At 42.5% G+C, this 25905-nt stretch overlaps 1 protein-coding gene across 1 annotated transcript in view; it reads right to left on the bottom strand.

Annotated features, from left to right (window-relative positions):
* The window catches only part of pcdh1a (protocadherin 1a), an 81490-nt gene that overhangs the window by 6802 nt on the left and 48783 nt on the right, over positions 1-25905 (bottom strand). Inside the window, exon 4 of the mRNA XM_079283981.1 lies at positions 11891-12110. Coding sequence (XP_079140107.1) covers positions 11891-12110 — 220 coding nt within the window. The remainder of the gene's footprint in view (positions 1-11890; positions 12111-25905) is intronic.

Genomic DNA, 25905 nt, shown 5'->3' with positions numbered 1-25905 from the left:
ATCACTGCATTTGACAAAGCCTTAGCACCTGCTGACAGATCACGTTATGCACCAGCTCCTCCAATTGAGACGTTGATATGCGGTGTGATATGTCAACCGACGCTAAGGCTTTGTCAAACTGTGACATGCACAAGGCATCTCCAGATAAAATAGATTCGAAACATTGGTCGGAGGACGGGGAGGAATCGGCTCTAAATGATAATGTAGCTGCTTTTGTAAGTAATATAACCGTTCCTCTGTTGGTGCACAGAGGTGTTTGTGAAATGCTTGTGTGGAGAACAGATTCATGCCTCTGCCCACAACAATATGTTCGGCTTGCTGGCCAATTACTGGCTGGAAATTGCAATCTGAACCTTGACAACACAATATTGATCTGCAGCAGCTGCCAATGCAAAAAAAATAAAAAGATACAAAAACAAATCATTTATCACGAACATAAGAGTTTCAAGTTCATGATTATCATGTAAGTCCAGTTCCCAGTTCCATGAGTATTCTTCAATTGACATCGTTGAGTTGAAACGGTAACGCGTTCTGTGATGGCCGTGTCTCTATAAACACACTCATAATGCCTTACAATCTGCTAATAGCTAAAAAGAAAGTACTGAGATATTCATAATCCTTCATAACAATAATCATAACACATTACAAAGTATTATGATTACCTATGAGGTCAAATATCACAATTCTTTATAACTGCTGGAGACTAACGGATTCATTTAGCAAGGATCTGCGTATTATAATCCCCATAGTTGTAATGCATCATAATGTGATTCTAAGTTACTCTCAGTGGTCATTGTTTGCTTTCAGTAAAGTGAGACAAATCATTAAATCTATGTAACATTATAATGCATTATAACGTTATAATGCTTTTTATAATGCATTATAACAGAGATTATAATGCATTATAAAAAGATTACAGCTAAGAGAATTATAACACACTATTAATAATAATACACTCTTACAAAACCAATTTGTTGAGTGACCATTAACTATGAAGTATTAAGATACTTGACCTTATAAGCCACTGGAAAATGCTTTAAAGTGTGCCATGACCCATGTTAATGTGTATGTGAGCTAATTTATATAATTATACAGGGCTATGAGCAGATAATGACGCATTATAAGTAATACTCGTTTTGTTTTTGCAGTCAGTAAATAAAAACAGCACATTGACAAATACATAGAAAGTTGGTCTCCAGAGGATCTACCATTGCATTAAAACATGACACAACCTACAGCACAGTGTGTCTTCAACCATAGACCGACTGTTACTCAAGTTCATGTAGCCTTGAGAAAAAACAATGCCTATCGTTTTTGCTTTAATCTTTTATTCGAGCAGTCAGCTCGGATAATAAATAGCAGTACTCTATATGCTGTATTCAATCTCATATTCATGCAGAGAGGGCTTCAGGGAGAGCAGAATGTGCATGTTGAGTTTGAAAGACATTAGTCAGACATCATTGCTTTAAATTTAGGAATGTGCATTTGTTCTTTGGGCCAATGCAGGTATTTTATTGCTGCTAATTTAAATCTTCATTGCGGGCAGCTCCGTCGTTGATGTAGGGTGTAATATTAAACACAGGGATGCTGATTAGGAATAAAATACAGACCCACTACTTTATACATGTGTTCAGTATGATAATGTAATACCACTTTTTAATGCTATAACAACATGTAAGAGTGAATAATGAGGGATATACTGAACAGACACTTTAGCTGTCATAGGTTTATTGGGAAACAGATTTTGTGAAGGGTTACCGCACTCTATAATCTCATCATATGTGATAACCTGCTTGCATAATTGCATTTACGCCCACTCTGCACGCTCTTCTCTTTCTCTCACTCCTGAAATAGGAAACCACACATTTCCCATTCACTTTTCTATGCAATTTAATTAGAGAAAAGCTCAAAGAAATGTGGACTAAATCCCTGTGGCACAGGGGGTTGTGACTGGACGCTCAACAGGGCGATGTTCTTTCTTTCCTGTCCTTGTGTGCCACAAAGTGTAACTCCATTACAATTTCTGCACAGGTCGAGGAAGCCTTAACCAAAGCCGGCCAGGGAATGTTAAGAATACATTTCCAGCCGAAACGTCTTGATTGACTCACTGCGTCGCTCAGTTCAGTGACGGGAAGCAGAAGTCGGGTTTCGGGAGCAGATAAGCTAATAAACATGCAAGACTATATTTGCTTGATAATTAGCGCCGGCGCTGAGGTGGGAAGTGAAGATGGAGCTGAGAGAGAAAAAGAGGATACCAAAAATACTTTTTTTATATGAACTTTATGACGGATTTAATGAAAGCTATTTTCATGATAATTAGACGGGCCGTGTTATTGCCCAACCCTTCCCTGATTACTGTGTGACATTTACTTGAAGAGTCACTTGTCTATTCCTGACTCACAGCCAAACGTTCTTTCTTCTCCTTGTCTGAATGTCTCTTTCTTGGTCCCTGCCTTTGAAGCTTTCTTCCTGCTTTAGGCTTTCACATTTGCACTCTATGGCCCTTCCTCACAACAGTGGCAGCGCTCCATGGCCTCATACCAGCAGGTAGGTGATGTTTCATTTTGCAACAGCAGAAAAGGGAAACACTCAGTCTCACTGTTAAAATGTCCGTTGCATTTAGGCATTTAGGTCTTTAAGAGCCTCCATTTAACACACGACAAATGAGCTTTTCTTGATTTTAGTAGAATATTCTTCGATACTGTATTACCACCAGGAGAGAGGTGAGAAATGTCCCAATATGTTGACTGCATTCTACTGTTTCTATGTTCAAATCACACTAAATAATGTGGGTTCAACTCATCTGCAATTTTCTTTTCATCAACACTAAAATCAAAGTCTTCCTTGTGATCTACAGCTCTAATTATGAAAGAGGAAATTGTTTTCCTCGCTGGACACCTGGAGTTAATTCCTATGCACCGCTTTGATGCTCAGTATCTTTCCCTCATTGATCCTATTGACATGTAAAACGGATGTCCATGAACCGTTTACCGTTGTTTTCCCTTCCCCCTTTTTCCATCAAGATGTTATCTCTTTGCTAATTCTGCCTTTTGAATTCCAAAGTCAGCGTGAGACATCGACGGTTAACTAGGGAGAGCTAACGTATGCTGACAACAGAAATTAGAAATGAAATGAGGAACACCCTTTGAAACGAGTTGTTTTCCTCTGTAGTGTCGTTCTCAACATTTTTCCATGTCTTGTGTGCTACATAGCCTCGCCTACGGCCAAGGTAGGTTCCAGGAATACATCATATCCTCAAACCAGAGCCCAAGTGGTCAGCCTCGGGTCGCTATCAGAGTGCAATGTAGTCTGAGTGCATTCCGGGCAAAATGCATACATCAGCCCACACGATATAAAGAGATCACTGTATTATCTTTAATCTGTGATTATTATTATCACAGTCACAGGAGACGCATCATTTTAATGGCAAGTATGGACAAACACCAACATAATCTCACAAAATCGGTTCTTTAGAATCATGTCAGCGGCCCATGCAGCGGTTAAATAACAACCCTGGAGAGGCCGAGCTTTATTTGACCATTTACTGTAGAGAGTCGCTGCATGACTGACAATTATCTGGGAGAGTAAAAAAAAAAAATACTCAAGCAGTCGGATGGAAGGCCTTGCACCCGCAATTCTCTGAACAATACGGCCATGTGTTTTGGAGCAGGACAATTCAAATTTCATAACATGAGGAAATATGAAAATTGCCTTTTGTGTTGCAGAGAGGCACAAGGAAAAGAACAGCAGCAATTTCCCAATGGTGCTCCACCCGTCTATACCCTCTGCCAGGCGGTAGCTTCTCTGACAAGGCTTTGATTCATGCAAGTGAAAGGGGGGGGGGGGGGAACTCACATTGACTCAAGAACATGATTGAATAAATAATTATTAAAAGGAAACTGCAAATTGATGTCTTTAAATATGGACTTAAAGAGAAACCCAAAGCACACAAGGCAGCGGGGGGTCATCGTATCGGCTTTTTAGGCCAGCGTGATTCCACCCTCCCCTGTTGTTCCTCACTGATCCACCGCGTTCAGCTGCATTTGTTTGATTGACTTTTAGAAACTTCGACATGATGAAGACGGGTCAATGTTCGTGTCCTTTGATGTCGTTGAACCCCTCCAACAAAAATAACAATCTCACGCAAAAACACGGTTGAATTGCTATTCGAGTAAATGTGGGGGAGAGGAGGGAACGCTTGTGCGTATCTGGGAGGCCAAGTGTGTTTTGGTTAATTGAACGAAGACCAAACCTGCACTTCAGTGCTGCCTTGTGTATTAAAGGGGCATTAAAACAGCAATATAAATGTTTCATCACATTAAAATAACAGAAACAGACAGAACGTCCACTACAAAAAATGAACATTGAATGAACCGATGGGTAAATTGGGTCAAGTAAGCAGCGCAGCAGCCTGGGTTCTGTCTGTGACCCTGGGTGTGCACGGCTGAAATGTGGAGACTTTTCAATGAGATTTTTTAATAATGTTGGGCATATCCGCTATGCCTTTGTGCCATGTGAATGTGGCTCGTGGCGAGCTAAATTGGGGCTATCAAGTGCAAGGGAGCCATAGCAATAACAACAATAAAGTAGGGAAGCAGGAAGAGAAGGACAAAAAAGAGACAGCTAGCAAATGCACAACAACAGTAAACATTGCTGTCGCTTTTTTCTTTATTAAAGTGGCTGCACTCACCATCTGTTTTTTCAGTGCCTGTGGTGGCTGCGTGTTTGATGGGTACCTCATCTCCAGGCTAGATACTGTTTCAAAGTAGACAGCTCATCACGATGAGTGACAAGTGTTGGGACCCTTGCAACATGGCCATCTGAGCGGGAGATAGCCACGGGGAAAGTGAACAAAATCGTATAATTGCTTTAAATAAAATGGACCGTTGGTGGTGAGCAAGGAATTGCGTTAGGATCTACATATCTCTGTTGTAGCGCCGTAGTTTGGAACCAGCAAAAATCGGTCACGGCCTCACAATGAATGCTTTACGGGGCTCTCTAATTAGAGCAGAGATCCAGCAGAAATGATGGAAACGAGCCACATCATCGTGCTAAATTCTCTCTCAATTACTCTACTTCTGTCTTGAGAATAGGGATAGGGATACCATGTGCCAGAACGTGACTTTTAAAGTGACTTTTAAAAGCCAAATGTGTGTTTGCATCTGTGTATGTGACGTTTAATGTCACATTAAATGCAAAACACTGATACATGCTTGGCCATGGGGTTGAGCAAGACAGATTCAAGTATTTTCTCTTTAGCTTAAGGCATGTGAAATATTGACTGCATGATATACCGTGTTAACACAAAACTGCAAATTAAGAATTGATCCTTACACCTGGAGGATATTTCAATTTGTGAAGAAAAAAATAAGCACTGCTGGTTTCCATTTAGTGTGGGGAGAGGACTTCTGTAGTTTCACTGGATGTAGTCCTCATTGGGTTTGTAAGGTCCTTGAACTGCAGTGAATTCTGGGATATCCTCAACTGACTGTGAGAACGCCTCAAAGCGAGAGCGACTCCATTCCTATGTAACTCACTGGAAATAAGGAAATACATGTCAGAGACCCATACAGAACAATTCCAGTCCCTCAAGTGCCATCCATCATTGAAGGGCAGAACACTAGTTAGAGGCAGGTTCAGCGGCTCTCGTCCCCATCACACTATGATGGAGAGATGACCCCCGGGGCCTTTCTCTGATGCCGACTTGAGCTGCCCGACCAACTGAGGTTGAAGTGGATGTGGCCCCGAGCCAGCATCCCCTCCCCGATGCACAGCACTCTACCTGCTCTACGAATCACATCTGGGGTGAGTCTGGGTAAGACCCACTGAGAGCAACAGAGCTCTACCGCCACTTTCTATTTCTGCCTCCATAATTATCCTTAAAGTTTCAACTCGGGGTCCCATGGACCTGCCAGTGGACACTCAGCTAAAAGGAGTGTCTCTTATAGCCACGAGCTACACCAGGCTAATTAAGAAATGTTTCTCCATGTGTCTTTATAAACTTGTACTTTCAAGCCCTGCGTATGCACGCACACACACACACACATTACCACCCCCAAACCTGCTGCTTCAGCATGCCGTTGCCCAGACTCACTGACGTAGCAAGAGCAGGCAGCGTGCTATCCAATATTTGCCTAAGTACAGAGAGCCATCCACTTTTGTTAGAGTAATACATGAGCACATCTAAAGCTTAGGGATACTGGCTCAGGCATACTGGCTCACTCATTCATTTTACAAGCTTAGTGCTAAAACCAGACATTTTCAGTGGCAGCATGGTGTTAAAAGCACTATTTATGGAACCTAATGTGTGCTTATATGCGTGGACTTTTCTTTCTGCGCATAATTCAGAACACTCATCTGTTTTTTCTGGGTTTTTTCATCCATGTTATATAGGCTACATGTGGATAAGAGCCGAGTAGCTTGTGCAAATCTCAATTAAAATGAAGAGGACTGGGAATCTCTCCCGAGAAAATGTTCCAGGAGCCTTCTACTGAAACAATTATGATTATTGCTTTCTTCTTCTTTATTATTTAAACATTTAAATAAGCATTTTTAGACATCAATTTCTCAGTTTTTCTGTATTTTCTCCTCTAAAGGGAGTTGAAAAAAATCCTACTTACAGTACATATTAAAACTGTGAGAAGAACAGCTTAAATAACTTCCAGGTTATGACAAAAACATGCTATTATCACAAAATCTTCCAGTCAACTGGACACAGTGATGAAACTACAGCGAAATCACGTTAATGTGTAAAAGGAGGTAGTATGAAATTGAATGAAAGTGGTAGATTTATTGGAATAATGGGACTTGGATTTCACATGTTGCTGCAATCTCTGCCAGAGAATAATATGTCAGTTCACAAGACATGAAGCCAATTACGTACTCTGCTCCAGAGCTGTGGTACCATGTCCTTTCTCTCACATGGCCCCACGTTCCAAAGGTCTGGCCTGTCTGCAGTCATTTGACAAACACTGTAATGTGTGCGGCCAAACTTTGGGATGAGTGGGTCGGTCTCATTGTTGGTGACCACGCGAGCGAAAGCACATTTTCAGGTTCAAATTGGGCGAAGGGAAATCGAGACACATTCCAAACTGTGACGTGTTGACACATCATCAGTTCCATTTTGGATTCAGCTGCATTCTCCCATAAAGTCATTTGTTAAAGGGCTTTAGTTAACCATTGTGCACAGTGTCATGGAGTTTAATTCTGCTCTAGTAATGCTCTTCCAGTGACCTATTTGCTCTGAAATAAAATTACAAACAATTGTGAGGGGGGGTTAACAAATAGCGGCGGCTGAAGTGAGCAGAGCATAATGCGTGTGGTAGAATGAGCTCGGGATTGTAGGCATATTAATCATGACAACTTGCCTCAGGGGACCCCTTGTAGGACTTTTTTTTTTTTTCTCCAAAGAAGCTTCCACAAAACTGCCAGTCCCATGACCCGTCTCTGCTCGTGTGGTGGTAGTTCCAGCAGTGGCTGGCATAGGCCACTGTGCTGGTCCCGGCTGAAATGCTCTGCTTCACTCCATAGTACAACGGGCAGGGACTCTTGACAGGGCACAATGACATCTGTTGGAGGAAACCCACACCCCTGCTTCGGGCACTGCTGGCACCCGGGCAGGGGCCCAAACTGACACTTATAGGACAAACAAGCCCCAACATACTGACGACCTGCCTCTCTGTCTGCACATCGTCTTCCTCCAACATCTTTTCTTTGATGGAAATGTTTCCCTTGCTTTGTGCACACGCGAGCCCCACACCGCATATTCACAGGGAATGCATGATGTTAAAGCAGTGATGGCTAAACCTGTATGATACCGATATGGCAAGCTCTGAAAGCAGAGGAAAATCCCTGACAGGAGTTCAAAAAGAACAGATATACGGTGCCACATGCATCGGTGGAGAGATCTGAAAGTCAGACAGCATTATGAAAGAACTTCACTATCATGCAAACGCCATTTACTCTATTTCATCTCAGCCCTCTCAAAAGCCCAAATGGCAGTGAGTCCGCTCAGAGGAAGACACAGGGAGACCTCACGCTGGGCAGGCGGCCACATTAAAATTCCTCCATCTGTGGTCAGTTGAGTTATTGTTGTGTGTGTGTGTGTGTGTGTATGCGCTGGTCTTCAATCCACCTGTGTCCTATCGGTGCTGACCCTCATATCACAGCCAAGATGCCTAACCACTGATCCCCGGAAGAGTGATTGTTGTCTAGGTTGGACCGGACATGATGAGATTGCCGGTCAAACTCGTGTCCCAGGAAGAGAGAAGAGGCCCATCGAGGGTCCTGGATGACTAACGCACAGGGTTCTTGGGCGGCAGGAGGTTAAATAATTTCAGTTATGTGTTGTGTGACTCCAGGTGTGTGCTGAGGCTCAAAATGCTCAATGGCTTGGGTTTAAAGAAACCTGGCAATTTGTTTTGTTATGATATACAACGTGAAACAAAATCAGACAAAGTCAACTCACGCATTAAAGATAAAAAAATGAATCTGACAAGCAGTGTCCGATGCAAACAAATACATACATGCGTGCAGGTGCACAACGCGCAACCGATGGATAAACATTTCCGACGAGATTAACAAACAGTTGAGCGATGTGCATGCCACACGCGCGAACATGAGAGTGGAAAATACACACGGGGAAACTGAAATGGAGTGCGCTCTAACACAGCCTGAAGACAAGAATTAGGAAAAAAAACTAAACGGGAGCAGCTGCTCAGGCACACGGAAAAAGAAACTCCAGAAATGAGTTTCTGCAGATCAAGCAGCAGATACATGTCATATTAGAAATGTTATTACTGTAGTTTGAATCTTCTCTTCATTCCAAAGCTTAGAACCACGAGGGAATATGGTGATGTCTCAGACCACACACTCTCCTTCCTCTCTGTCACCCAACCCAATCCAATCCAACCAAGGTCATATGACTTCAGTCCGCAAGGATCTTCAAAAGACATAGAACAAAATTCTATACTATACAATCAACTACGTCAATCTATTATTTGCTGATAAATAATCGCTGGCATCAATATCCTTAATATGAGCATGTCTTCAACACGGACTGTATAGAAGAAGTCATTGTGACGTCTTCTATTGGTTTGTGGACTGTGGTTTTGAAGCTTCGAGTTAAGCAATTTGGCCATGGCCATCTTGGATTGCGGGTGTCGCCATCTTGCTGTTATGGAACCAGTGAAAGGAAGTTACCATGTTTGGAGTGCAGAGGAGTGACGTAGAGATGCCGAATACATATCTGGTCACAACCTGTCAATCACAAGTTAGCCCCACCCTAAAGCAGACCCTGCTTTATCACGTATTTTTCTCTAAATGGACCATCACTTACTAAATGAACATCATGATGTATGAAAGAAGATTTTAAACGAGCGATTGAGACCATAAACTCATGCCAAAATGTTTACTGAGGTAATAAATCAAGAGAGAAGTGGAGTAATTTCCTCAGAAACCTCCATACAACCAGAGGAGTTGCCCCCTGATGGCTAGAAGAGAGAACGCAAGTTGGAGACACTTCTGCATTGGCTTCACTTTTCAGAACCGGAGGTTGCAGCCTGGTCTTGAGTAAAGGAGACTGCATGGACTGAGATTCAGTCACACTGGAATGCCCGCCGAGCCCAGGCTAACACAAGACAAACACAGTATCATTTCCAAAAGCTGATCTAAAATAGATCATGAACTACATCATTCTCCACTGCAGACCGTCGACACTCGCAATGTAGATTCACCACTGTCAAAGTTCAACTTGTACAACAAAACACACAGCCATGTTAATATTTCCGGGGCCCAGTGATGCAAAGGCTGACAGATCTTTGGGTTCATATATTGCGTTTTATCCAACTTAAATGGAGTGACACGTCACGCTCACCTCACCATTTTTAGCCTGTCAGTCATCTCTGCGGCAATGAACAAAGCTCAGCACCAGTACAACCTGTCACGCTGTCACTCAAACGCTTAAAAAAAGACTTCACGTCACCATTCAGGTGGAGCTGGGGAGGAATTCCTCCGTCTCGTTTGATTTGTCTGTCTCATCCTTCATTTTATGTGGGCCCTTTGTTATCTCCCTGAAGTGGGAATCACATTTTAATTAGGTCTATCCTTGGTTAGCAGTTCATCTTCGCATCTCCCTGTCCTATGTGCTCATCCTATGGGCTTTGCCTCCTTGTCAGACACTCTTAGTCCCCGCTCCCTGCCACAATCTAACATCTTCTCCCATCTTGTGCCATCTTTTCATTCTTTAACTGCTCCACTCACAATCTTGCTCTCCTGCTGTTGACAACAAAGAACGCCCCGTACGACAAAACCTGTTTTTCTGCAGATAATCAGAAACACAATCATCAGCTACAATAGAACAAATAAGAAAAAAGAAAAAGTACACATCCGAAGTGCAAAGTGCAAACGGAAATAGTCAACTGTTGGCACATGGGCTGTAAACAGCCGGTCTGTACATGGATGACTAATTATATATTTTAATGCTAAGCAATTTCTGACCTCTGTAGAGCCGCAGGGAACTGCGCTATGGGCGGGACTTGTCCTCTTCCTGCACACCCAACGCCCCCTCCTATCCTTGAATAATGGTGTCGCTAATTGACATAAATAAATAAACAACAAACATTTGCAATACAGATGAATAAGCTAGCTAATGAGATCCAACATGATTGTCTAGCAAAGAGGCAATGCATCACAACGCAACTACACTCCTACACTAATAATAGAACTTTGTCTTCTGCCGTTTTGGCGTGACACATCTTAGCCTTTGATCCTGCAACGTTTTTGCAACCGGGAGTGTTTGAGATTGAAATAGTTTCGTTTCCTCGCTGAAAAAAACCCTCCCCAGAATCTCTCTCCACTCTCAGGATGTACAGCCCCATTGACAAGAGGTAGATCTGTGTCTTTTTTTCCCTGACACTGTGACAAAGCGACTGTCAATGCTGATCAGCAGCTCTATCAAGTCTCATGCCCCCATTTTGAACAGCGCAGTAAAAGCCTTTTATTACTTAGCCTTAAAATCCGTGTGCACAAAAAGCAGAACCGCACACACACACTCTTGAAACCACAACAGGCTAATGAAATAGAAATAGAAGGAGAAGGCCGAGACCATCGCCATGTAAAAGTCTATGATCCAGAGAGCAGTACAATGCCATGTGACTGGAAACGCACCATGTGAATCACTTATCATAGTGCGTTACAAGACAGGTAATGGATTATGCTTGGCAGCTCAAGGTGGCAAGATTAATTTAACGATACACAGTTCACAAAATATCAGCGACAGCATCGGTTATGATTTTGTATTTTTTATGTAGACCTATGCTGAGACCATTGCTGTTCGGCCCGTGGATTGATTACTGTGAGCAGAAATGATGGCTCCTGCACACCTACAGTAAGCGGCAGAGTGTAGCATGGGTCCATCTTGCGGCAAGGAAATGCTCAGAGTAAACACAGCGCTGTCTGCACAGATGTCATGGTTCAGATTTATTTAGAGGGCAAATGCTCCATTAGTTGGGCTTTTTAATTAGCACACTTGTGAGAGAGGGTCATTAAGGATGTCTGACAGTGGACCTGCTGATAAGGAGGATGGAGGCACTCCCCCCCCCCCCCCCCACACACACTTATGTAAACCCACACAACCGCCTACACAAGCACAAGTCTGCTTAAAAACCAATAACATTTCACACAGTCATCGACAAACACAGCAAGTCAACGTCACGGGTGCCACAGTGTTTCCACTCTAAAATGGCCACAGAGCAACAAATCTCCCACGAATGTCTCCATCGCAAAAAACAACAACAACCAAACAGACACAAAAAGAGCCTATTAGAGTAATTTACATTTAAATGCATATTCATGGTGAATAGGACAGAACAGAGGGGGATTGTCAGCGTACCGTTTTCAGGGTGCTCGGTCTCTCCAATGCTGCCATCTGGAGTGGTCCTCTCGTAGTGGTCCTCAGGCAGGGTCAGGGGTCCAATGCGAGGACCAGACGACGACTTGCTGCTGGGAGTCTCCGAATCCTCCAAGCCGCTGTCATAGTAGCTGTGCTGAGAGGCGTCCTGCAGGTCCTGCACGGGGTTGGCGGTGGAGAAGGTCACTCGCCGATGGGGGTGCTGAGAAAACAGAGAGGCAAACAAATGAATATCTTCGACACAAGGAAAGCAGGTTTTTTTTTCCAACTGCGCTCCGCCTCTCGTTTGATGCTTCCATGGAGACACTCAGCAGGTTGTATGGTAACAGTTACAGCTCAGAACTCTACCATTTAAGACTACCGCCTGAATTGTGCTGGCCTCATAAAGTTCACTATTCAAAAGTCGAAAAAATAGTATTAAATATTAAACACTCTTAAATATTAAACAGTCTTTTGCACTGTTATTATTCTGCAGATTATATAAGGTAGAAATATATGAACAGAGTAGGTTACGGACTTTAACAATGAGTGTGCAAATTAGCCGCAGCAGAATACATTTCGAATGCATCCGCTTTGGAGATACCACATATACTCCAACATTTAACGAGCTAAATATGGGACACGTGTTTAAATATGATGTATGATACTGTCCTGTATTTGCAATGTATGATCGATGTGTATGCCCTAAATAACGAATACGTTGATGTACTTTTCAAGAACTTGTTTAGTTTAGTTTTCTTCAAGAATTCTGGCATTTTCATGCTGTACGTGATGTAAAACTCCTCATCTAAGAAAATGAAATAGCATAGGTTTAGACCTCAAGGTACAGATTGTGCTGCTATATCTGTTGTCCTTCATAAAATGAACAATGTACAAATGACATGTGTATTATTGTCAACCATTTATACAATCAGACACAACAAAATCGCATATATATTATGAAGAAAACTGTCATCGGGTGTCACAGAGATTTAATCTGAACAAATAATTAGCGTTGCTTGTTATTATCATTATTGGTCTGACAAAAGTTTCATTTTTCTAAATCTTCCATGCCAAATTAATTCTGATGACAATGATTGGTACACATCTCCATATTTGAAAATTGATGTTTCACCGTGTAGAAAGCGAGACGATATTTCTGCAGTTTAACTAAAAAAAGGAATCCCGAGAAGATCTCAACAAGGCTAGCAAAAAGGACCAAAACAGAGCTTTGGAAACGCAGATTCTGACAGTCACTATTTTACCAGCGTTGCAATATATCGTCAGATCGGCATTCGCTGTTATACCGATGAGATATTATAAAAAGAGTGAAAGAGTAAATGAAGGAATAAAAATACTGATGAAATTCAGAATTCGATAGCTTGAAGAGGAGCAGAGCGGCAAATAATAAATCATTCAACATCACACCCTTTATCAAATTGAATGGCTTGTAAATACAGTTAGGAGACCATTAAATTTCCTCTTCCAAAGATCAGTTTACTAATGGCTACTTGCCACCGATCCAAAACAGAAAGATGACTCCTTGCGGCGCAAGCGCGCTCTCAACCACCCCACCCCCGCACACGAGCGCCTCTCGTAAAAGTCAGGAAAGCACTGATACAGCAGAACGGGGCTGCCTCTGCTGCACGTGTCGGCCCAGATCAATACCACGGGTCTGTGCTTTCTACCATTCGACCACCTTTCTGGCAAACAAGTCCATGCTGGAAATCATTGGAACCATCAGCCTTTTAGTACACACACACACACATACACACCAGATATATTGAGAAATGCTTTTAGGGCTCAGGTAAGTGCTATCAACACTATGTTCGTAATACCGTCAGTGGGCTTTCAAATGTTTCCAGAAAGCTGTTCATCTCCCCATCATCTCAGCCATGCAGTCACATCCCCCTCACTTTCACAGATGCATCTCTCGGTCTTTCATCTATATCATGATTGTTTGAGATCTGGGGTGCATGTTACTTTTTTTCTTTTTTTACTCCCAGCAGTGCTACTACAAGCAGTGCTACTACATCGCTGCATCAATAAATCATACAGGCTGTAAGAAATCTGACTTGGACTTTTCTGCTATTGATAGAATTTAATGGAAGCTAAGGACTTTTCAATATCTTTGTTTGTAATAGTAATGTGTATGCTTGGTGCACACATGAAAAAAGAGGGCAATGAGAGGTTTTGGTTGATGAAAAGATGTTTTCTTTCTATTAAACATGCTCTTTGATTGGTGAATCTATACAGAGTCAGTAAATAAGAGCACACTGTTTATCGTTTCTCACAAAGACTGGATATAACATTGATTGATATTATTCAAATTCTTACAATACAACAGTAGAAAGTGTGAAAGTAGACCATACATAACAGGAGGTTTGGATCGGGAACTCATCCATTACACCAGACAATAGTGAGCGAGTCTGCTGTTGTTTCTGTGTTACTTCTATGAAGTTGCTACTGACTCATGTAGCTGGGTCACCGCCATGATATATTTCAAAGGTACATTCTTAAAAATATGATTGGAGGTCGCTGAGGCTCCATGGCTATTTCAGTGTCAGGGGGTATTTAGTTGTTTAAATATGGATTCTTGCTTAAACTTCTCCTCAAGGCATCACTCCAGAGAGTCAGCATGTTTCCTGGGTATGATAACTAGCTGAGGCTGCAGAAATGGGGGAAATAGATTCTCCTTTTAGTCAGAACACAAATCCTTTGCCAGGCCTTGGGGGCTGCAGGGATGCAGCAAGACGGAAGCATGGAAGGGGAGGCTGAGCAGGAGTTGGTCAGGCAGACACGAGCGGCGCTTTGGCTGGAGGGGACAAGCAGAAGGATTAGATTCTGGGAGACTGGAGGCGGGAGATGGAGATTGTTTGGGCATTGTGGTAGGAGTAAGAAGCTATGGGGCTGAGAATGAAAGCGGGGACATTTACGATGACATCTGAATTCATAGCCCCATTTAGATTGGGCTAAGATGGCCTCATTTATATGCCTTATATTACAATCCCAACGCAGATGGAGAGATACAGCAAGATTCTGTCTTTACAAGGCTACCAGGGCACATTTCAAAGTAGCAATGAACAGCAATCATCCACTCCCTACCTCGAGCTCCTTTAGCCCTTTGGAGACACTTTTTTTTTCTGTCAGCTGGCTAGAAATATTATTTACAACCTACTGCCTGAGAATAATTCCAAGCCACATATGGATACAAAACAGAATATTTCCACTGCTGATATGCCAAAAAGCCAGCAAGAGAAGCTGCCAGTTAGAAAACGATGTAATTATTTCTCGAACTCATCACTGTGTGAATGATACGACGAGGTGCAGCGTTTCACGGTGAAGTGTAAAGTGATCACGTACACTGTTTTTTTATATAAATTGCGTCAATTCCCCTTTGTACAATGGCAAATCAGCTTTCTTCAACGACATATAACCAGTCAAAATGAGAACGGCAGCTGCTGTATGTCTGCCTCCTTGCCTAAAGCCATTCAGAGCCATAGATCTTACAATTATCGACACACCATCTACCCCATCACCTTCGAGCTGCGATGGTGTTGCTTTGCCGTCTTGGACATAATGCACATGACAGAAGAGAGCACTGTTTTCCTAAACTCAACGACTTTATTTCCTGACTGCAACCTCACGGTTACGCAACAGTGGTATTTTAAAAAAGGTGGTCGACTTGGAATGAGACACCACGCATGAATCACATTCATGAACAGTTTGCACACACCACCTTGAAAATGTTTGGCTCACAACAATTTTTAATTACCTCTCAAACCTTATCTTTTCCAAATTGCCTTCTAGTTTTGGGTATTGTATTGTTTTTTTATTCCAGTTTCAACCATTTAAAGCATTTCTTATCTTTATTTTCAAAGGTGGTGTATACATCTATAAAGAGAGAAATATCTTAATTGTGATTGATTCGTCCTTCTTTATGTGGCCAATGCAACATGTAATGGCCTAAACATTGCCATCCAGCTGGGTGCTTCTCTGTATCTTCAGGCGACAACATGTCATATTAAAAAAGCCTCGTCACAGAAAATATACATCCTTTAGGCACTCTTAGGCGCAGCAAGGAGAAAAGGTCAATCAAGCCTTTTGATGTGCTTGTGTTTGCCGTTGTTATGTAAGCTGAGGGTAGTCATTGTTAATTAACTGAAGAAGCATTGGTGCAATACGAAAAAACACGAGAAGAAAAGACATTTGACTTCATACGCACTACACCTTCTCTCCCTCCCATCCTCCAATGGATTTCTACAAGCCAACATAAAATATGGGCACACACACACATGAATTACAAAGACCACACTTGATTTATTGGCAAATTTTACAACTTCTGAACTGCATCCGCCGGTGACCATATATCAGATATTAAAAACAAGAGAATGCCACAGCAGACTGTGACTGAGCTTGAAGAAAACAAAACAAGGAGTGGCATAGTCTGCAGCAGATAACTGTAAGTGATGATCTGTGTGAGTTCAATCGTGAGCTTGAGGAATTTTGGGTTGTGTGGAGACTGAGATCCCGTATCAGATTTTTGGCTGAGACATCAAAATAAATATTTGATTTATCAAATCAGATTCAAAACACATTTGTGGGTGGTTGGATCTCCGATTTAGAAATTGCCCTTTACACCACCTGCAATTTCACACATACAGTATCAGTGACGTCACGTCCAGAGAAGCCCTCAGCCCCGTTAGCCGGCTGCGACCGCTGCAAAAAAAAAACACATATATATCCACCACCTCTGTCACTAACGTTGTCTGGTGTGATGGAGGACTCCTGCGCGGAGACTAGATATTGCTATGGTGTGAAGAGTGAGAAGATGCATCTCCATTATTCACCCAGCCTGCGGCTTGCTGTTTAGTGTCTGTATTGGAAAAAAAAAGCAGCACCAGTTTGTGAATGTGCTCACGCCTATGTCGTTTCCACAGCAAACTGACGCAGATGGGTTATTGTTAATGGTTATATCTAATCACTTGCAAATAACAGTCTGGGCAGTCTGTCCTAAAGATTGGATTTGAAATTTAAAAAAGTAATGCATTTGCCTGCAGCTTCAATGAAGGAGTAAAAAAGGGATTCCTTGGGCAAATGGATGAGCCTGAGCAACAAGGATAGGATGCTGGTGATGTGGAGCATCAACATTGCCATTGCTGATTTGCACCACTGAAGACCCCAGTGATGTTGTGCTCTCATGTAGCACCAAGTTCCCGGTCCACTGTGAAAAGTCCTGGAGCCACCTGACACCGCTCTGCCGTCAGGCGCCTTGACATCCAGCCAAGACTCGCTGATTGCTAGTGCACAGGGCTGCTGGTACTTATGCAGATGGGGAAAGAAAAAAGCTTTTCCATCGCCTCTGCCACATTTTGAGCAGGCTTCCAGCAGAGTCGCAGGTGAGTTCGATTCAGTGTGTGAAACTCTGTCTCTCGTGCTTCCAAGTTTGCATTCGTGTTTTGACTGATCTGTATGTGAACATTCGGTGATCAAGCTGGCGACTGCATTCTCTGTACTTTATCTACCTTGTAGAGATGATTCCCCGGCGCACTGCATTTCACAGCAAGTAGCGGCTTAATGGCTGGTACATATGGTGGGACCAGACAATCCATAATAGTGCAGTGGCAGCGGGATATAACAGAACATCAACATAATACCAAGGCACATTTAATACATATAAAAATAACTCAAAAGATGATATTGTTATTATTATAGTAGAATAGTACTCTGGTGATTCTTCTGAAAAAGTACCCCCATTTGATGTGCATTTAAATAACAGTACATCCTTTAATATCTAACCTGAGGTTCAAAGCTTGAGGTAGCATTTCATCTTTGAGGCATTAACCTCTGAATTTTAAGCCAAAGTGGTTGATACTGGAACATTCATAACACTTTCATCGAATCTCCATTTATGCTACTGTGTCTGCTTGCTAAACATGTCAGGATCAAAGTCAAATATTGCATTTCTTATGAATTAATTATTAAAAAAATAAATGTTTTAATCAATCCAGTTATCCATTAAATCCCAGAGACAAATACAAACATGCACTAGATTGGTTTAGAGTAGGGAATAAAATAGTGCTAATTGCAATATTCTAAATGTGTCCCTCTATGTTTCATTGCAAAGCTGAAACCAACAAGTACCCCAACACTATATTTACATAAAATACCATTTTACTTTCAATGTCCAATGGCTACCTACATATTTGTCACAGTTAGTTTGTCGCCAAATGTTCTCATTCAAATCTGTATTACACAGAGGTGTTGTTCAAACGGTGTCACTGTGACCAGTGAAACATGCTGTATATTCACAAATTGCAGTTGGAGGGAGTACAAAGTACAAGAAGCGCCCGAGCTGCATACCCTTTGAAGAAGGCACACGAATGGGGATAATAAGCAGCTAAACATAATCATTGCTATGCAAAGACACTTGCTGTATAGGGTGCAGTATATTTTCCTTATAATAAAAAGCAAACTGGTGAAACTTCCGAGGTTATAGGACGTCGATATATTTCAAACAAACAACAGATGGAGGGAGAGGAATCCGTAAGGTTATGAGCAGGAGCTGCATTTCATTTCGTTTACAATAGGGTGCTTTTAACCGGTTGTGAAGCCAAACACAGCTATGGTATACTCTACTCTACTGGAATACCCTCAACTGTTCAAGCTGCAGGAAACCTATGTGGCCCTGTTTATCAATCCTGAGGTATATCGCATGTGTACTGGAGCTGGAAGCCAGACTTTTCCGATTGAATCACAGCTATGTGTCTCTCAGATATTATGAAATGGGTTTTCTGCCCATGTTAAAGGAAACGGCCGATGTCTCAGTGCCCCTGTGATATGAAAAATTCAATTTAAAAGGATGAGAGAAAGAATGGTGCACGGCCTATTTTCATTCCCCCACATTGAGAGATATGAGAATGATGTTCTGTTGTGTGGAGGAAATGATGCCAATCGTACTGCAGAGAAATTCCTTCATAATTCAAATCAATTTCGTCTAAATCCCAATGGCAGGCTGCTCTGCCAAAGAGAGGCGGAATGACAGAGACAAAAAGGTAGGACTGGAGACGGAAGATGGAGGAAGAGCGACGAAAGATTGAGACTGAAACAATGGAGGAATAGAGACAGAGTCGCAGAGGTAGGAGGAGGAGGAGGAGACAGCAATAAAAAGTGGACGGGAAAAGTGATTCATTTTGATGACTGTGCCATTTTAAGTACAGCCAACTAATTTCCTTTACCTCACTGCAGCGTCTGAGAGAAGTAAGAAGAAAGAAAGTTGAGATCCAACAGAACAAACGGCTTTTTGTGAAGAGGTGTTCCTGCTGGTAGACCAGTGTATAGTAAACATATAGCATACACATTCTCTGTTATTCTAACTGTAGAACTAGATACAAAATGTGCTTGTAAAGCCTTTGATAGCCTATGAGAGTTGGGAAGTGCGGGACGCGGATTTTCCATTTAGTTTCATTCTGTGAGTACATCCTTGGCTCTGGCATTTTGGGCGTGTATGCAGGAATCAATGAGCTGCTGCCTCTGAAGGCAGAGAGAAAAAATGAGCTGCACCAACAAATATGACAATGAAGAAGTGCACCTCTCAGTGTATGCAGCGAGCATAAAACCATGAAGACTGAAGCCGTTGCAAAGGAAATGCATATGGAACTGTTTTTATTTTCCATTCCATTTCATTATGTCCTCCATTCTCATCCCATCTACTGCTCTCTCTTCTCTCCCTCTTTCTCTAACAGCACACGCACACACACACGCACACACACACACACAGTTGTTTTTGTAGGTGCAATAGCTCCAAGGCAAGCAGCGTGGAATTGGAGTCTTCAAAGACTCTTGGATTATCAAAGAGACACAGCTACCAGAAAACTAGGGGACACGCTGGAGAGGGGGAGGGAGGAACATAAGCGAGAGGCGGGGAGGGGGAAAGAGCGCAGAGGAGTCAGCATGGGTTTGGGTGGAGGATGAAGTGATCAGACAGGGGAGGGGTGGGGGTTGAGGGGTGGATAAAGACCAGAAGTCCCTTTGTTCGCGGACTGTAAATGGAGAGAAAAAAAAGGCTGGCTTGAATGCATTAAAAAACAATCAGATAGACCGTAATGGTCTTGATAGGCAAGACTGAATTCGCATTCTTCACTGTCCGTGCCACCGCCTATACTGGAGTTTTTCCTTTTTTTGGGCTACGCAGAGGATTTCATTTCAATGGGAGCACTGGCCTTGAAATACCATAATGTTGTCACAGTAAAACCAAGTATTACTGCAGCAAGACCCACCATGTGTGAATATAGCTGCCACATCTAATGACAAATCTGACCGTTCACACCATTCCATATGACAGGACGTGGGAGTGCTGGTGTGAATGCATCACCCTTCGACAAAAAAGCTCTCCGTCAGCCCCTCTGTCCCACAATGAGCTATGGATGTCTCTCGTTTTCCCCCATTACAAGACCACCTCTCACTACAGGACACATTTCAAGTCAGTGTATGAAAGTGATTCTGGTCGGTTCACTGCTGTCGGCTGCGGGGCATCATCCGGCAATGACCCTGGCTGTCCCACTGCCACGGCTACCACGCTCACACACGAACCTCCCACCCTCACTGACCCGGTTTGAACTAAATTACTCGTGATGAGAGCGGAAAAATGTTCTCAACACACAATGTCAAAAACAAATCAAAGTCCAAAAAAAGTAATCTTCCTCTCACCGTGCAGCTCTCCTTGGAAAATGTGGTTATTGTGAAGGATGGGTACTTTGTGTGTGAACCAAAGTGTTCCCGCTGCCTTCATCCATTTGGTAATTTTGGGGAATGTCATGACATCTCTTATTCTGACAGAGGAGTTTGAGAATATGTGTCTGTGCAGCACACGTTGAACTCTCATCCCTCTCTGTCTGCACAGACTATGTGCAGATGTTCTGTGCTTTGTTTAATTAATGCCATCGGTTCGTGAATGCACTCGACCACATCGACATAATGGAGTCTTGACTGCCGTTTCTAAGCTACAGTTCGCTGATATAATGTATGGATTAAGAATATCAATAAAATATCTGCCATTCTAAGTGTATCGATATTGTTTCAACACCGCGTTTACTCATCTGATCATCAAGTCATCATTTGTGTGCGCTGCAGTCAAATTACAATTGATCCATTACTGAACAGTCATTTCTTTAGGTCCGTGTGGGTGCAGTTTTAATGTTGTGAAGTTAATATAGTGAGCCAGATTTGATGAACAATATGCAATATACTTTGATAAATTGGTGTTTTTTCTGCCATAATGCAAGAAGATGATGGAATGGGGGAACACTAATGAAATATTCTTTGGTGTCATGAGAGATTTGGAGGGGGAGGGAGAAGCCAGAGAAAGGATCAGTGGTAGAACTTAATTGGGAAGTGCACAGGATTAAAAATGTGATTAGTTTAGGGGTTAGATGGTGATGTCTTTATACCGACACTCTCGCTGTCTTTAAACTGTGGGGACTATGTATGTTAATGTGAGCTCATATGGCCAAAAGAAATGTGGGGGTTCGCCAGCGACTAGACACTGTGGTAAGTAATGAACGCTCCTAACAGAGAGGCAAGAAGTACGTTGGCGGAATGGAGGACACAATACAGAGAGAAACACAAGAAAAAGGGAGTCAGAGGAAAATTCTGCAAAGACGGAAAGGCACTACAGCAGCTACTCTCTGCCATAATGGAACGCAATAAGAAAAGAAAAGATGCTAAAGTTAGAAAAGATTTGATCAAATACTAAGATGTTACGAAGATGGCCAGCTCAATAAGTCAAACGGCAGGAGAGCAAAACTCCACAAAAATAATAAGATTAATATGACAGAGGTGGATCTAAATTGGCGGTTGGACTGAAAAGACTGAAGATGATTTTTCCCACTTGTAAAAATCCGACCTTTTGACCATTAAATGTAACAGAGTTTTAATAATGCTCCACAAAAGTTTTATAATATCTACTCTGGGTTTTAAATTTGACCATGTTCCTCCGTTCCCCATCAGGCTTTAAATCATGTGTTGGCATTTACTGAGATATTGGTGAATTCTATAATTATCTGATTTATAAATTGTGGGATTGTGAACTCAAATGTACAGTTATGCAGCTGTGTTGTGTTCTCATGATCTAATATCCTCCATAAAGCACTGCGTTAGCGACATGTATTGCTTTATTTCCCCAACGTAAAGGGTTCACATTCAGGTCGACTCATTCAGATTTAAAGTTTCATCCGCCTGCTCTTTGAGTGATTAAGCTCTATAAAACTCAGTTAATTTTAGAAGCTCCTTAGACCCCGCCATTAGCACTCCCTTGGAGGCCAAAGTATATTTGCAGCCTAATTTCCAGCGACCGTACAACAGTTGCATTTAGAGGAGAAGTGTTGTGAATCAGAGTGACTATATTGTACCTTGGAGTAGGGCCAACACGATGCAGGGGAAGAGAGGAGCAGGAAAGACTCCAGGAAGTAGACAGATGATTGGAACCCTGTACTATGTACCCCAGACAGACTTGTCTTTGTCCGTGTGAGAGCTGGGCTGTGGGTCTGTGTAGAAGGTTACGGGCAACAGTCGCCTTTATGCATGCTATGTTTGCCTGTTTCCTTTTTATATAGATATACACTATAATACATGAGATATTACCCTCATGATCACTGAACAATTGAAAAGATAGCAGAAGTTGTCTTGATATCATGCGGTTGTGAGAAGCGATGTCTCCCACCGTAACTATGGACTCACATCATGACACATGAAAACAAAATTTTAGGTGGGATATATTGGCACCGTGTGACTCTGTACCTCTGAAGCACAAACAGCACAAGCTCCTCCGGTGACAAACAGTCACTGCTGCAATGGTGTTGAGTTCATGTTTTTAAGAGTAAAAAGGAGCTGATTTGATTGATTATGATAGCAGACCGCTCTCACCGCGACTATGATATGTAATCTGGCCCCTATCACTGCACTGCAGGTTAAATATTTTGGTCAAACTAAATGATCTAACACTGCTAACTCGAGCCAGCATCTGGGCTTGGAGTTTGAAGTCTCTGATTTTGTGTGCCAAAAAGCGCGGAAAATCAAGTTTTGCATAAATGTCTGGAATTGGCCCGATAGTTTGTCAGATCACATCTGGTCATGCTCCATAATGCTGCTGAGTAGACGCTTTGGCAGCTTTGCAAATTGCGATATCTGTCTGTGTTTGGCCTGCATGGGCTCTGAGCCCTCCAATGGTCAATTGCAACTACATTTTCAATCTAAATAATGTCCCTGGGGCAAGTTTCCGATTCAATCTCCAACAGCTGCAATACTAAACAAAACTAAATTACAGGCAAGCAGAATTTAAAGGCAAAACTTAAACAGATAGACTGATTAAAGTCAATAGACTGACTCTCCACATTCTGGTGGTAAAGAAGCGGTCAAACTAACACACTCATTTGGACTGATTGGCCAAATGCAACTGAATTAAATGTAATTTTCCACCTGAACGTCTGTTTTTTTCTCGTATTCATCTACAACATTGCCTGACAAGGATTGCGGCTGATATTTGCAGTTTACAAAACATTTTCCATTGTTTTTAGCCTGCACGCAGTTGCTTCAAGTCCTGTGAAAGCAATCGATATTTACAGTTTTGAAGCCCAGAGCAGAAGCTGCACAGTCGCCACACCTTAATGGCTGTCTGTGGGCCAGTATACTCTCTGTCAGTGTACTCATGTCAGCAAAGAGTTTGAAGCTCAATTGAACAAGGTTTACATCATGTACCAACTGAAATGTTCTAGTACTTCTTGAATCACGTACCCATAGCAGTTTGCGGATTGTCAATTAGCTTTCATTTGTTGTTTTTTTCATTGCCTGCAGTAGGCGTATACTGTAAAATAAGCATCTACCAAACTGTCTCTCTGAAAGACATATCAGCAGTTAAAAATGTCAGAAGGGAAAGATAGACAGAGAAGAAGATGGGCTAATGGGGGGAAGTAAAGAATCAGACATGAGAAAAATTAATCCTCAATATCCACTCCCTGCTGGGTGCCTTATTGCCTCTCAAACCTCCCATCCTCAGAGTTAATATCTCCATTGCTGTAGAATCTGGCTGAGAAGCATGCATATACTTCCATTTGTTTGAACTGGAACATAATTGGATTGGGGAGAGGGATGAAAAACGCACACACACGTATGTGATGCTATTAATAGCGCCTCTCATGGTCTCGCGTGTCTCGATTTGTTACCCTGCATCCGAGATGTCCCGATTGGCAATAAATTCCCAGAGCTGGATGATTTGGGGAGTGCGTCTGCATCTCGTTCTTGCACTCAAAGTAATCCTTTCGATACGACTGGATCGGGAGCCCTCACGCTCCTCCATCTTATCAAGAAACGGAAAAATCACGCTTGATTCGATTCATAGTGACCTTTTTCATATCTGAATACAAGCGCCCAGCCACTGCCGAGCCAAGACGTGTTGTCAACATTGATCTTTCTGCAGGCCCCGTGGATTGAGAAGAGCTCGGCGCAGTGAAACGAGGCAGAAAAACAACATATCAAAAATCATCAGATGCAGAGATTACTGAGTGAGCTGCTCTGTGTTATGAGGCCTTTTAGGAGTTTGCGTGTTTTTGTGAGGAGAGCTCTGTAATCCACCTAGTGCATCTCAATCACAGTGCAAACAGACTCTCACACACACACACATGTATCAAGTCCCTGCACTCTCATCGCCCACTTGACATGCACATGTAATCCGATACCGCCTTTCTCATTCCTAGACCCCTACTTTAACTCGCTTACATCCCCCCGCCCTGCTTTCAGCTTTCCTGCAGTGGCAGTCCGCGACTGAGCGAAGATCTCGCTGCAGGCTTCAAACTAAAGATGTCTTACAAGTTCCAACTGGGAAAAAGAGTTGAAGCCCTGCTGATGAAGCCAATACGGTCGGGCTCGCTCTCAAAGTCTTCAACGTACAGACGTGCATATATTCGCAGCACGTACAGTATCGCCAAGCTCCAATAGGTTTCTAGAGGTGTCGAAATGTCTCCATTCTAAGGAGCATCGCCATGCGGACGTTGACTTTTCTGCATCGATGTAGTGACAGAACACAACTGGGAGTTCGGTTTTTCTTATTTCAGCTCAGTGCTAGAGAATTTACTGCGTTTTGCTGTCATTTACTGTCGCTCTTGTTTCTCTCTTCTGCTCTGCTTTGATTTGTGTGTGTGTGTGACAGCGGAGAGAGACTGGCAATCAAACTCTCGGCAGTCCGCTAACTTGTTGCTCTCCCTGCTGGTATGAGCTGTTTAAAAAAAAAAGAAAGTTAGGCTGAAAAAACCTGCACACAGGCTGAAATTCAACCGTGGTGTTCTGTCGGGAGACACAGTGACTTGAACCAAGTAAGAGTAGAGGAGCCATGATGAAGGAAATGTCTGCTGGCCGCTGGGCTAATTCATGCAGTGTAAAATGGCGTAGGGGATTGAGGAAGTGGCGTGTCTTAAAGCCGCTGTGTGAAAACGTTGTTTTTGTAGATGGCAGCACACTTGTAATATTGTAATAAGGCTTGGGCGATATGACAAGGTTTTTTAATAACAGGATATTGGTTGGCCACGAAAATGGTTCTCACGTGTCCCCGATTACAGAACGATACTCAATTATGCAACGCCTGTTGTGATTGTTGCGTCTCTCTCTTTCTCTTTTTGTCTCTAGCTTTCTCTACGCTGCACTGCATTGCTGTGGCATATTTGAAAAAAGTAACACCATGCTAGATGCCTGATTTTGGTATATTGCTGTGATATGAACGTAAATTACGGTGCAGTTAGGGTTGCTGCTAGACTGCCGGGTTAATACAGGCGCAGGTTAATACAGGTGTAGTTTTTGGAAAGGCTAACCGGCAAAGGCTAAGCAGCATATTTGCTCGGTTATTTGTTGACTGAATACACGTATCTTTTTTCAATACATTTGTTACGATGGGACAAAGAGAGAGAGGGAAAGAGGCAGTTGGAAGCTGATGGGCTATTGCACGCAATGTTTCTGTAGAAGTTATTGATGAT

Source organism: Melanostigma gelatinosum, assembly GCF_949748355.1.
Source record: "Melanostigma gelatinosum genome assembly, chromosome: 14".
In the NCBI taxonomy this organism is placed as follows: Eukaryota; Metazoa; Chordata; class Actinopteri; order Perciformes; family Zoarcidae; genus Melanostigma; species Melanostigma gelatinosum.
Note: the sequence above shows the minus strand (reverse complement) of the source record. Positions and strands in the feature narration are given on the sequence as shown.